We start from the raw sequence: 13,755 nt of genomic DNA, 5'->3' as shown, positions 1-13,755 counted from the left end.
CCATAATACAGACCCCAGAATCACCACCCACCATAATACAGACCCCAGAATCACCACCCACCATAATACAGACCCCAGAATCACCACCCACCATAATACAGACCCCAGAATCAGTCCCCACTATAATACAGACCCCAGAATCACCACCCACCATAATACAGACCCAGAATCACCACCCACCATAATACAGACCCCAGAAACACCACCTACCATAATACAGACCACAGAATCAGTCCCCACTATAATACAGACCCCAGAATCAGTCCCCACTATAATACAGACCCCAGAATCACCACCCACCATAATACAGACCCCAGAATCACCACCCACCATAATACAGACCCCAGAATCACCACCCACCATAATACAGACCCAGAATCACCACCTAGCATAATACAGATCCCGTAAATCACCACCCACCATAATACAGACCCCAGAATCACTACCCACCATAATATAGACCCCACCATAATACAGACCCCAGAATCAGTCCCCACCATAATACAGACCCCAGAATCACCACCCACCATAATACAGACCCAGAATCACCACCCACCATAATACAGACCCCGGAAGTCACCACTCACCATAATACAGACCCCAGAATCACTACCCACCATAATATAGACCCCACCATAATACAGACCCCAGAATCACCACCCACCATAATACAGACCCCAGAATCACCACCCACCATAATACAGACCCCAGAATCAGTCCCCACTATAATACAGACCCCAGAATCACCACCCATCATAATACAGACCCCAGAATCACCACCCACCATAATACAGACCCCAGAATCACCACCCACCATAATACAGACCCCAGAATCACCACCCACCATAATACAGACCCCAGAATCACCACCCACCATAATACAGACCCCAGAATCAGTCCCCACTATAATACAGACCCCAGAATCACCACCCACCATAATACAGACCCAGAATCACCACCCACCATAATACAGACCCCAGAATCACTACCCACCATAATATAGACCCCACCATAATACAGACCCCAGAATCAGACCCCACCACAATACAGAACCTAGAATCAGTCCCCACTATAATACAGACCCCAGAATCACCACCCACCATAATACAGACCCAGAATCACCACCCACCATAATACAGACCCCGGAAATCACCACCCACCATAATACAGACCCCAGAATCACTACCCACCATAATATAGACCCCATCATAATACAGACCCCAGAATCAGTCCCCACCATAATACAGACCCCAGAATCACCACCCACCATAATACAGACCCCAGAATCACCACCCACCATAATACAGACACCACCATAAACAGATCCCAGGATCACCACCCACAATAATACAGACCCCAGAATCACCACCCACGATAATACAGGCCCCAGAATCACCACCCACCATAATACAGACCCAAGAATCACCACCCACCATAATACAGACCCCAGAATCAGTCCCCACTATAATACAGACCCCAGAATCACCACCCACCATAATACAGACCCAGAATCACCACCCACCATAATACAGACCCCAGAATCACCACCCACCATAATTCAAACCCCAGAATCACCACCCACCATAAAACAGACCCCAGAATCACCACCCACCATAATACAGACCCCAGAATCACCACCCACCATAATACAGACACCACCATAATAGACCCCAGAATCACCACCCACCAAAATGCAGACCCCAGAATCACCACCCACCATAATACAGACCCCATAATCACTACCCACCATAATACAGACCCCAGAATCAGTCTGCACCATAATACAGACCCCAGAATCACCACCCACCATAATACAGACCCCAGAATCACCACCCACCATAATACAGACACCACCATAATAGACCCCAGAATCACCACCCACCAAAATGCAGACCCCAGAATCACCATCCACCATAATACAGACCCCAGAATCAGTCTGCACCATAATGCAGACCCCAGAATCAGTTCCCACCATAATACAGACCCCAGGGTGGTGTCCCGGTACCGTATTGCCTACCGCACCTTGTATGGTGGCCCCCAAAGTCAGAGTTACTACATCATCATCACTTTGCACCCCCCCTCCTCTCCCCTCTCCTCATCATCATCACTTTGCACCCCCCTCTCCCCTCATCATCATCATCTCCTCACTTTGCACCCCCCCCCCTCATCATCATCACTTTGCAAACCCCCCATCCCCCTCTACCGTCACCTTGCCTCCCCTGCTCTGCTAATGCCAGGATGATTATAAAGAAACAAACTTTTACTATTTCCCACGCAGGGATCTCCTGGGCGGCACAGGCTGGCTGCGTTCTCCCGCTACAGGGCAGGTGCCGATGAGTGACATCATGTAATCTCCTTACTACTGTGGTGAGACACTGTAACAAACCTCCTCCTCATGACATCTTTTTACTAGTGAGGCGCACATTGTAACAAACCTCTCCCCTTGCCATCTCCTTACTGCTGGGCAGGCACGCTGTAACAAACCCCCTTCTCCCTCTCCTTACTACTGGGGTACATTTTGCTGTATGAGGTAGAACATGCTGTCACACTTGCTCCTTCTTCTCCTCTTATGGATGGAGCTGTGCACTGAATCATTCTCCTTCTCTCACTTGATGCTGCAGAGAGCTGGGGAGGTGTAAGGGGGTGTGGCCTCCTCTCAGCCAATCACAGGAGATCACACACTGCCTGCTCTCTGTGTGTTTGGAGATCTTCACACAGGGAGCGCACACAGGCTTGTAAAGCCTTCCCCTCACTTCCTGTATTCCTACCGACTAGTTGATGTTGCTAACATCGGAAAGAACATAGTAACAGGTGTTTGACCTTTTTTGAGGCACTCTAATGGCCACTTTTATAGGAGCAGTTTTCTAAGGCAAACTGTGGAAAAAACCAAAGAAATAGTATTAGAGAGATACTTATTTTTTATGGCTCTATTGTTTTTAAAATATAGTTTTGGTGATAGTGGCCATTTAAGTGTCCTGACGGAGCATATATTTGGAGATTACCTATATGCAATTCGACCTATGTTGTTATATACCAATTATGGCCTTGGATTAGCGTAGATCTATAATTTACTTGTGTTCTATATACATTTAGTGGTGGCTATCTGGTGTATATATGTGTGTGTGCGTGTTTGTGTAACATAGGAGCTTATTCCCCTGAGGACACTCCTCGGTATTTATTCATTGAATTTAGGAGTAGAAACATACATTGGGAATGCTCATTGTTATACTGTTTCTTTCCAGGGAATAACTGTATACTAAATTGCTGTCCCTGGTGGTTTGCTTGGATGAATTTATTAATCCAGCCACCTTGTTGAATATATGTGTTTGCTGTCACCACTATGGCACTGGCATCATTGATTTTATTTTTATTTTATTTTATTTTTTTTGGGGGGGGGGGGGGGGGGATGCACCTTTTCCTAATTTTTGGTGGATTTTACTGATTACCAATTAAATGTTACATTTTATGGCACCTCTTTTTTGTTCTATATATCTGGCCACTAGGTGCCTAACTTCCCTGTTCACTGCCCATTTTTAGGAATTCTGGTGGAGATTCATTAAAGGCCTTGTTAAAAATGAAAGAAGCGATCTGATTGGTTGCTATGGGCATCTGCACCACTCTACCTCTACACTGGTTTTGATGAATCTCCCCCAGTGTCTTTAGCAGAAGAGAGACCAAGACAAAGCACAGGAAGTGGAGGCAAACTTAGGTCAGCTTACACCACACAGTCCATGCTTTCACCCCTGCATGACACTACCTATCTGTCTCCTCCAGAGGGTTCATACTGTTCTCCAGAGGGTCCACTGTGCCTAAAATGTACATGATGCTTTCCTTTTTATTTGATTTACTCATATATTTCTGGGCAGCTGTGACCTTGTGTAACTATCTGTATTCTTACTATGTACACAATGCTGCCTCTTGAAAGTTATCCCCTTCCTTCCTTCCCTTCAGCTTGTCGTCGTCATCATCATCATCATTAGGAGCAGGTGACTGCTTTGACCAGAGCTGCTTATATGAAGTAATCAGGGCTGGTGCAAGCATTTTAGCCACACTAGGCGAAAGCTAATTTTGCCACCCCCGTAACCCACCCATTGTCTCTGCCCTTTGGCACACCCCACCTTACTACTGGGGTGACACACTGTAAAAAACCTCTTCCTCATGTAATGACCTTACTACTGGGGTGAAGACTCAAATATGAAAAAAAGGAATACAGAATAGAGCGCAACAATGTGCCGTTATTCTGGTGGTGGTATGTAGATGTAACTGTGAGTGTAGGTGTGCTCACCTTCTCGTGTTGCGCTCGGGGCACAACACTGCACGTGGCTTGGATCCCTGGTGTACAGGAGTCATATGGTTCGGAAGGGCTGCTCACACTCTGCCGCCTCGAGGAAAAGTCCCGGACGTCTGGTTTGCTGAGAAGAAAAGTGTAGGATTTCTGATCCCAAAAAGATGGTGCCTTGGAGCGCTCCTTTCCAAAGGGGAGGGTGTGGAGTTAATAGCCACACAATCGGAAGGTAGATCAAATCTGGAGATTTATTGCAGGTGACAGTACAAACGTAGGATAACGCGTTTCGAGGGGTGGGACCCCCTCTTCGTCAGATCCTCGGTCCCACCCCCCGAAACGCGTTATCCTATGTTTGTACTGTCACTTGCAATAAATCTCCAGATTTTATCTACCTTCCGATTGTGTGGATATTAACTCCACACCCTCCCCTTTGGAAAGGAGCGCTCCAAGGCACCATCAATTTGGGATCAGAAATCCTACACTTTTCTTCTCAGCTTACTACTGGGGTGACACACTGTAAAAAAAACTCCTCCTCATGTAATGACCTTACTACTGGGGTGACACACTGCAACAAACCTCCTCCTCATGTAATCTCCTTACTACTGGGGTGACACACTGTACCAAACCTCTTCCTCATGTAATGACCTTACTACTGGGGTGACACACTGTAACAAACCTTCTCCTCATGTAATGACCTTACTACTGGGGTGACACACTGTAACAAACCTCCTCCCCATGTAATCTCCTTACTACTGGGGTGACACACTGTAACAAACCTCCTCCCCATGTAATCTCCTTACTACTGGGGTGACACACTGTAACAAACCCCCTCCTCATGTAATCACCTTACTACTGGGGTGACACACTGTAAAAAACCTCTTCCTCATGTAATGACCTTACTACTGGGGTGACACACTGTAAAAAACCTCCTCCTCATGTAATGACCTTACTACTGGGGTGACACACTGCAACAAACCTCCTCCCCATGTAATCTCCTTACTACTGCGGTGACACACTGCAACAAAGCTCTTCCCCATGTAATCTCCTAACTACTGGGGTGACACACTGCAACAAACCTCCTCCCCATGTAAGCTCCTTACTACTGGGGTGACACACTGAAACAAACCTCTTCCTCATGTAATTACCTTACTACTGGGGTTACACACTGTAACAAACCTCCTCCGCATGTAATCTCCTTACTACTGGGGTGACACACTGTAACAAACCTCCTCCGCATGTAATCTCCTTACTACTGGGGTGACACACTGTAACAAACCTCCTCATGTAATCTCCTTACTACTGGGGTGACACACTAAAAAAAACCTCCTCCTCCTGTAATCTTCTTGCTACTGGGGTGACACACTGTAACAAACCTCCTCCTCATGTAATCTCCTTACTACTGGGATGACACACTGTAACAATCCCCCTCCTCATTTAATCTCCTTACTACTGGGGTGACACACTGTAACAATCCTCCTCCTCGTGTAATCTCCTTACTACTGGGGTGACACACTGCAACAAAACTCCTCCCCATGTAATCTCCTTACTACTGGGGTGACACACTGAAACAAACCTCTTCCTCATGTAATTACCTTACTACTGGGGTTACACACTGTAACAAACCTCCTCCGCATGTAATCTCCTTACTACTGGGGTGACACACTGTAACAAACCTCCTCTGCATGTAATCTCCTTACTACTGGGGTGACACACTGTAACAAACCTCCTCCGCATCTAATCTCCTTACTACTGGGGTGACACACTGTAACAAACCTCCTCATGTAATCTCCTTACTACTGGGGTGACACACTAAAAAAACCTCCTCCTCCTGTAATCTTCTTGCTACTGGGATGACACACTGAAACAAACCTCTTCCTCATGTAATTACCTTACTACTGGGGTTACACACTGTAACAAACCTCCTCCGCATGTAATCTCCTTACTACTGGGGTGACACACTGTAACAAACCTCCTCTGCATGTAATCTCCTTACTACTGGGGTGACACACTGTAACAAACCTCCTCCGCATCTAATCTCCTTACTACTGGGGTGACACACTGTAACAAACCTCCTCATGTAATCTCCTTACTACTGGGGTGACACACTAAAAAAAAACTCCTCCTCCTGTAATCTTCTTGCTACTGGGATGACACACTGTAACAAACCCCCTCCTCATGTAATCTCCTTACTACTGGGGTGACACACCGTAACAAACCTCTTCCTCATGTAATCTCCATACTACTGGGGTGACACACTGTAACAAACCCCCTCCTCATGTAATCTCCTTACTACTGGGGTGATACATTGTAACAAACCCCCTCCTCCTGTAATCTCCTTACTACTGGGGTGACACACTGTAACAAACCTGCTCCTCATGTCCTTATGTAAACTCCAGCAATGGTGGAGTGGTGCGGATGCTAGCTGCGGCGGGCAGAGCAGCGCACACCTCATTTTTCTATAGGCAGAGCCGTCCCTTGATGTAACCCCTTCATTGTTGTGATTTTCTCTGCTGCTGTTTATTCATTATCATTATCAGCAGTTCCCATCTAAGGCCAGGGCTGCTTTTATGATGCAATCCCTTTATTGCTGTGTTCCTGCTGTTCGTTTACTTTCTGCTCACATAGTACCTTAAAAACCCAGTGTATCAATAACCTCCTTTGCTCCGTAAATCATCCCCCAGCCAGTGCCAGTCAGTTCAGCCCAGTGCACTTAGCAGAGAGGAGAAACACCAGTAAGGAGGTGCTCTCTCATATTTGCCAAAAAAAGAAAGGGAAAGGAAGACCCTGTAAGAGTACTGCTGGCTGAGCTCTAATCCTGACCCCTGAAATGGAGAGAGTGAGAAATACCTGTGCACTATTGAGGGGGTTCCCAGTGGATAAATAACATATATACACTGTTATGACACTATAACACTAAGCTATAACACTAAGCATACCTTGTCACCACTCTGAAGGGTTACTGTAACAAAATCTGACAGGTTTTTGAAAAATCATTTAGAAAGCACAGGTACACTATATCTTACTTAGATCTCAATAAGGTTCCTTAATAATCTATGTTAAAGGAGATCTTTGGTGAAAATTAACTTATCCCCTGTCCAGAGCTGCTGGGGCCCACGTGATCACCAGGATATGAACCGGCGCTTAGTGAGGAGCGCGTGCTGCAGCTATTCATTTCTACAGGAGCGCCGAAAAGACACAGCTTTCGGGCATCATTGGTGTTTCCATAGAAATGAATGGAGTGTGTGCCATCTACTGATAGACGACACATGCTCCTCACTGAGAGTGTCGGGATCCCGTCCTGGAGAGCAGTTGGATTCCACGCGATCAGCTACTTATTCCCTATCCTGTGAATAGGGGATAAGTTAATTTCTGCCAGAATACTCCTTTAAAGGGGTACTCCGCACCCCTAGACATCTTATCCCCTATCCAAAGTATAGGGGATAAGATGTCAGATCGCCGGGGTCCCACTGCTGGGGACCCCCAGGATCTCGGCTGCAGCACCCACCTGTACGGCTTCCACCTCACACCGGCAACGCTGGAGGCTTCGGATCCCGACCACAATGGCGGAAGAGCGTGACGTCACGACTCCGCCCCTGTGACATGACACCCTGCCCCCTCATTGCAAGTCTATGGGAGGCCCGTCACGCCCCCTCCCATAGGCTTGCATTGAGGGGGCGGGGTGTGACATCACACAGGGCGGAGTCGTGACATCACGCTCGTCCACCATTGTGGTCAGGATCCGAAGCCTCCAACGTTGCCGTTGTGAGGTGGAAGCCGTACAGGTGGGTGCTGCAGCCGAGATCCCGGGGGTCCCCAGCAGCGGGACGCCAGCGATCTGACATCTTATCCCCTATCCTTTGGATAGGGGATAAGATGTCTCGGGGTGCGGAGTACCCCTTTCAATTCTATTAAACCGTAAGAGGTGAGAATGCTCCAGCAATACATAAGCCAAAATGCACCTATATTAAAGTGATGTAAAAAGTGACCTTTTGTTTATGGTGATCTAAAGTCATAAATGTGTTTTGCTGTTGTTGATAGTATGATCCATGTGGCCAGACAATAATAAGTAATACCCCCCTGCAGCTGTAAGGACCCTTTTTTATTAATACTTGTTTTAGTATATAGCACTCCTTAAGGTGTCTGTGTCATTTAACAAAGCTTTTGACATGTCTCTGTGAGAGACATTATACATTATAGCTTAGCGTGCCCTGATCACTCACCTTTTACAGTTTCCGGATACTTCCCTCTGTTCCGAGTTATGAGAGTTTTTAATTTGTCTGACAATTTAAGGAATCAGCCAGATGGGCCTGAACAAAATTTTAATAATTGGTAGTGAATATCAAGTGAGGAGCGGGACTATTTAGTCAGGGGGTGTGAATGTTGTACATTGTGGGGCATGTACTGAATGCCCAATACACCCCCCTGTAATAACACTCATCACCTGATATCCAGTCTCATTACAGGTATGCCCTAGGTCCCTGCTACTTGAAGACCAGGGGTGTACCTGTACGTCCTGCGGTTTTCCACTCACCGCCTCTCACAAGACCCCTCCATAATGGTGATCAATTTGATTCGCTGATCAATTCTGACCAATGAATCAGTGTTTCCAGGCCAATTAGGTCTCCGGTGATCTAGTGGCTGGCAAAACACTGGGATTGTGCTGTCTGGTGGTGATCAGAGGTGGCAATGGTATGGGCAGTGCAGCAGTAGCGGCGAACCAGCAGTGGCGGTGAGTGACCAGCATGCCCTGTTCTGCAACATCTGGCCCTCTAGATGTTGCAAAACTACAACTACCAGCATGACCATACAGTCCAGGCATGCTGGGGGATGTAGTTATGCAACATCTGGAGGGCTGCAGTTTGGGGACCACTGGTCTAAGTGACCTATTTTTTTTTCTCATTCAGAGTTTTATAAAGTTTTTTTTTTATAAGAAAGTAAGGGTTATACAGAAATCAAAAATAGGGGGGGGGGGGGGGGGGAGGAGGGTGCTCCTTCTCTTCTGAGCCCTGTTGTGTACCTGCAGAGCATTTTATGTCCACATATGGGGTATTTCCTTTCTTAGGTTACAAATTTTGGGGGACTTTTTCTCTGTGTATCCCTTGTGAAAATAAAAACCCAGCATTTTAGTGTAAAAAAATCTAATTTTTCATTTTCACGGCCCACTTTAACAAAAATTTGTCAAACCCCTGTGGGGTGTAAATGCTTACTGTAACCCTTATTACATTCCTTTAGGGGCATAGTTTCCAAAATTAAGTGACATGTGGAGGGTTTCCGCTGTTCTGGCACCATGGGGGCTTTGTAAACGTGACATAGCCCCCAAAAAAGATTTCAGCCAAATTCTCTCTCCAAAAGCCAAATGACACTCGCTCTCTTCTGAGCTCTATTTTGCGCCTGCAGAGCACTTTACATCCACATATTGGGTATTTCCATACTTGGGAGAAATTAGGTTACAAATTTTGTGGGACTTTTTCTCCTTTTTCCCCATTCAAAAATTTAACATTTGGGGCTACAAGAACATGTTAGAGTAAAAAATTGAGATTTTGAGTTTTCTCCTCCACTTTGCTACTATTCCTGTGAAACAACTAAAGGGTTAACACTTTCTGAATGTCATTTTGAATACACTTAGGAGTGCAATTTTCATAATGGGGTCCCGCTGTGTGCGGGCTTCCGTGTTCAGAGCCGCCCCTCGTGACATCACGCACGCCCCCTCAACGAAAGTCTATAGGAAGGGGACGTGTCCCCTTCCCATAGACTTTCGTTGAGGGGGCGGGCGTGACGTCACGGGAGGGGGGGGGGGTGTGATGTCACGAGGGGCGGCACTGAACACGGAAGCCCCCACACAGCGCTCGGAACAATAAACTTAAGGACGCTGGGGAGCGGAGATCTGGACGCAGGGCATGGGAGTACCCCTTTAAGCACCAGAAAAAAAACATATGGCTAAAAATGTAATTGCAAAACAATGGGGACACATTACCAAAACCTTGCCTATTTACATCAAAGGTTGGACTGTGAACTTTCACTATTCCAAAAAGGCAATTATCACACAGATTTAGTTCCTGTGGCCTAAATGGGTTCTTAAGACTATATTCACTCCTTACCTCGGCTGTCAGATTCATTTTGCAGTGTACATTATAGTCAAGTTCTTTTAATAGTTGCTTCATCCCCTCAATGTCAGCATTTGCCCCTTCACGCTCTTGAAGACCATCATCAAACTTTGTATTACAAATAATGAGAGCCAGGCGTTTGCGTTTACCCTTCTCACGTATTGGATATATCTAGAGGAGTAAGGAAAACATTTGTTGCTGAAAAATCCTTTCTCTTGAACAGTTGGTGGAAACAGTAACAACAAGTTATCATGCTTTACTTCAGTATTCTGCAACCTAGGACTCTACAGCTCTACAGAGTGCCCTTGCTCCCAGGGCATAAAAATCACAGTAACAGGGGGTGGCGGCCCCGGGGGTCTATGTCCTGAATCCCCAAGTGAGTGCAGCTTTTAACTGTGTGTGTGTGTTTAAGATGCACACACAGTTTGACTGTGCCATTTAAAGCAGGCTGCCAGGAAATCCGGTGCAGGCAGCCCTGGGGCCTACAGGACTCTTGATATATCTCTGGCTGCTCTACTACACGCAACTCACACAAGAGCTAGCAGTGCCAGCTTTGGTCTCACCCAACATCACATCCCTGAATGCCTGTTAAACCTATCTTTGTGGCTCCAGTTTGGGTGATTATTAGCATTAACACAGAAACATATTAAAAACTGCAGTTCTGCATTTGGAACAAAATCTTCCGGGCACCGGGAGCTCGGGGTGTCATAGCCCCGCCCCTCACGATGTCAAGCCCCGCCCCCTCAATGCAAGTCTATGGGAGGGGGCGTGACAGCCTCCACGCCCCCTCCCATAGACTTGCATTGAGGGGGTGGGGCGTGACGTCATGAGGGGGCAGGGTTATGATGCCATGAGCTCCCGGCTCCGTCTCTAAGCATTCGGAACATTTTGTTCCAAACTGCGGAGTACCCCCTTTAAAAACACTGGGGATTATTAAAACATATATTTACATTAAACATTTATATGATGTATGAAAATACATATATCAATAAACTAATTGTTAGGGAAAATAGATTTGTTGTTTTTTATCGAAGGCCAAGTTGAAGTTTATAGACATGCTATTTTGGTAAACATTTATGTTAACATTTAGGGGTAGATTTTTAAAAACCTGTGAAGAGGAAAAGTTGACCAGTTGACCATAGCAACAAAGAATCAATTTGATTGGCTGCTATGGGCAACTCCACTCCTCTTCCTTACATAGGTTTTGATAAATCTGGAGTCTCAGCCTATTGGGAAGCTCAGTGGCCAGTTTGAAAACGCAAGATTTCTGGATAAAGATTACAGGGGTATTCCGCCATTTAACTTATTTTTTCTTTTTTTTTTTAAATCTTGCCCCGGTTGCAAGCATAGAAAAAAAAAAACCTGGACTTACCTCCCTCCACTCCCCCAAAATTGCAGCCCCATCCTCTATTGCAATCTTCTTCCAGGTTGCCGGGCTGGGGTTGTCATGCAGACTACAGCTCAGCTAATCGCTGGTCTGCTGCGATGTCCTGCCTCGGACAGTGATTGGCTGAATGGCAGTGTCATGTATTAGGCCCTGGCGACCTGGAAGAGGACTGCACCAGAGGATATGGCATCAATATTGGAGGCACTGGGAGAGTGGCTGGAGGTAAGTCCAGTTTTTTTTTCTATCCTCGCAGCCAAGGCAGGATTTAAAAAAAAAAATGTTAAGCACCGGAAACCTGAATTGTTGCACAATTTCCTTGTATGTAAAAAGCAACAAGATGTATTGGGATTGCCAGACATGTAACTGTACGACAAAGCGATTCACTTAAAGAGATGGGTGGACCTAGTTATGGCAGGTGATTTAGAACTCAACAAATTGATGTCGCTAGGCTTTGTAATGCCCTGCTGAGAAGTGCATTGCTACTTAAAGGGTAACTCTGGAGAAAAAAAAATCTTAAGCCTTCCAGAACTTTTCAGATGCTGTATGCTCACAAGGCAGTTGTGTCATTCTTTTCAGTCTGACCACAGTGCTCTCTGCTGCCACCTCTGTCCATGTCAGGAACTGTTCAGAGCAGGATAGGTTTGCTATGGTGATTTGCTCATGCTTCGGACAGTTCCTGACACGGACAGAGTTGTCAGCAGAGAGCACTGTAGTCAGTCTGGAAAGACCTACACAACTTCCTCTGGAGCATACAACAGCTGATAAGTACTAGAAGGATTAAGATTTTTAAATAGAAGTAATTTTTAAATCTGTTTAACTTTCTGGCACCAGTTGATTTTTTTTTTTTTTTACTCCAGAGTACCCCTTTAAGACTGCATTATCTGGCCCCTTACCCAATACACCTTCCTTCCTCCCTATAGCTACTGCTTGAATAACACCCCAAGTGTGGGACATATTTATTTCATCCCCTAATCCCATTTGGTCATAGTTTTATTTTCTAACTATAACTTTCTTAGATATTTGGACCCGAACAGTTTATTAAAGATTAGACTAAGGCTGGGTTCACAATGTGTTATTGCAGTACATCCCAGGTATAACATTAGTATGTCATCAGAAAAGGGATACTGACATATACAGCGGTGCACAGCAGAGGGTTAATTAAAGGGGTACTCCAGTGGAAAACATTTTTTTCCATATCAACTGGCTCCAGAAAGTAAAACAGATTTGTAAATTACTTCTATTATAAAACCTAATCCTTCCTGTACTTATCAGATGCTGTATGCTGCAGAGGAAGTTGAGTTGTTCTTTTCTGTCTGACCACAGTGCTCTCTGCTGACACCTCTGCCTGGGTCAGGAACTGTCCAGAGTAGGAGCAAATCCCCATAGCAAACCTCTCCTGCTTCGGACAGTTCCTGACATGGACAGAGGTGTCAGCAGAGAGCACTGTGGTCAGACTGAAAAGAACAACCCAACTTCCTCTGGAGCATACAGCAGCTGATAAATCCTAGAAGGATTAAGATTTTTTAATAGAAGCAATTTACAAATCTGTTTAACTTTCTGGCACCAGTTTATTTGAAAAAAAAAATTTCCGCCAGAGTACCCCTTTATTGTCCCAAATGTGGCCATTTCCAGCATGTAAACCAGCCAAAGACTGTCTGGGCAAGCTGGAAGTTGTAGTTTTGCAATAGCTGGAGGCACACTGGTTGGGAAACACTGATGTACATGTTACTTAATAGAATGATCTGCTGCATTATTGAGCAGCAAAATAGTCAATAGGTGGCAACATTCAGGCTCCAAGTGATTGGACCTGCCGCTACGCGTCACTGTATAGGTCAGCATCTTTTTTATGGCATGCTGATGGTATACCTGGGACACACAGTAGTAACCCTGTGTTAACCCAGCCTAACAATGAACAGTATTGTTCACATGGCTAGAAATCTTCAGCTAATGAACAAAGACATCAAACATTACCATTCCGA

General features: G+C 45.7%; 1 protein-coding gene across 2 annotated transcripts in view; it reads right to left on the bottom strand.

Annotated features, from left to right (window-relative positions):
* Positions 1-13,755, bottom strand: part of LOC130357989 (caspase-1-A-like) — a 62,399-nt gene that overhangs the window by 23,721 nt on the left and 24,923 nt on the right. For both annotated transcript variants that reach the window (XM_056560783.1, XM_056560782.1), the window contains exon 7: positions 10,384-10,560. In XM_056560783.1, coding sequence (XP_056416758.1) covers positions 10,384-10,560 — 177 coding nt within the window. The remainder of the gene's footprint in view (positions 1-10,383; positions 10,561-13,755) is intronic.

Source organism: Hyla sarda, chromosome 2 (genome assembly GCF_029499605.1).
Source record: "Hyla sarda isolate aHylSar1 chromosome 2, aHylSar1.hap1, whole genome shotgun sequence".
In the NCBI taxonomy this organism is placed as follows: domain Eukaryota; kingdom Metazoa; phylum Chordata; class Amphibia; order Anura; family Hylidae; genus Hyla; species Hyla sarda.
This window is presented reverse-complemented; position numbering and strand designations above follow the sequence as displayed.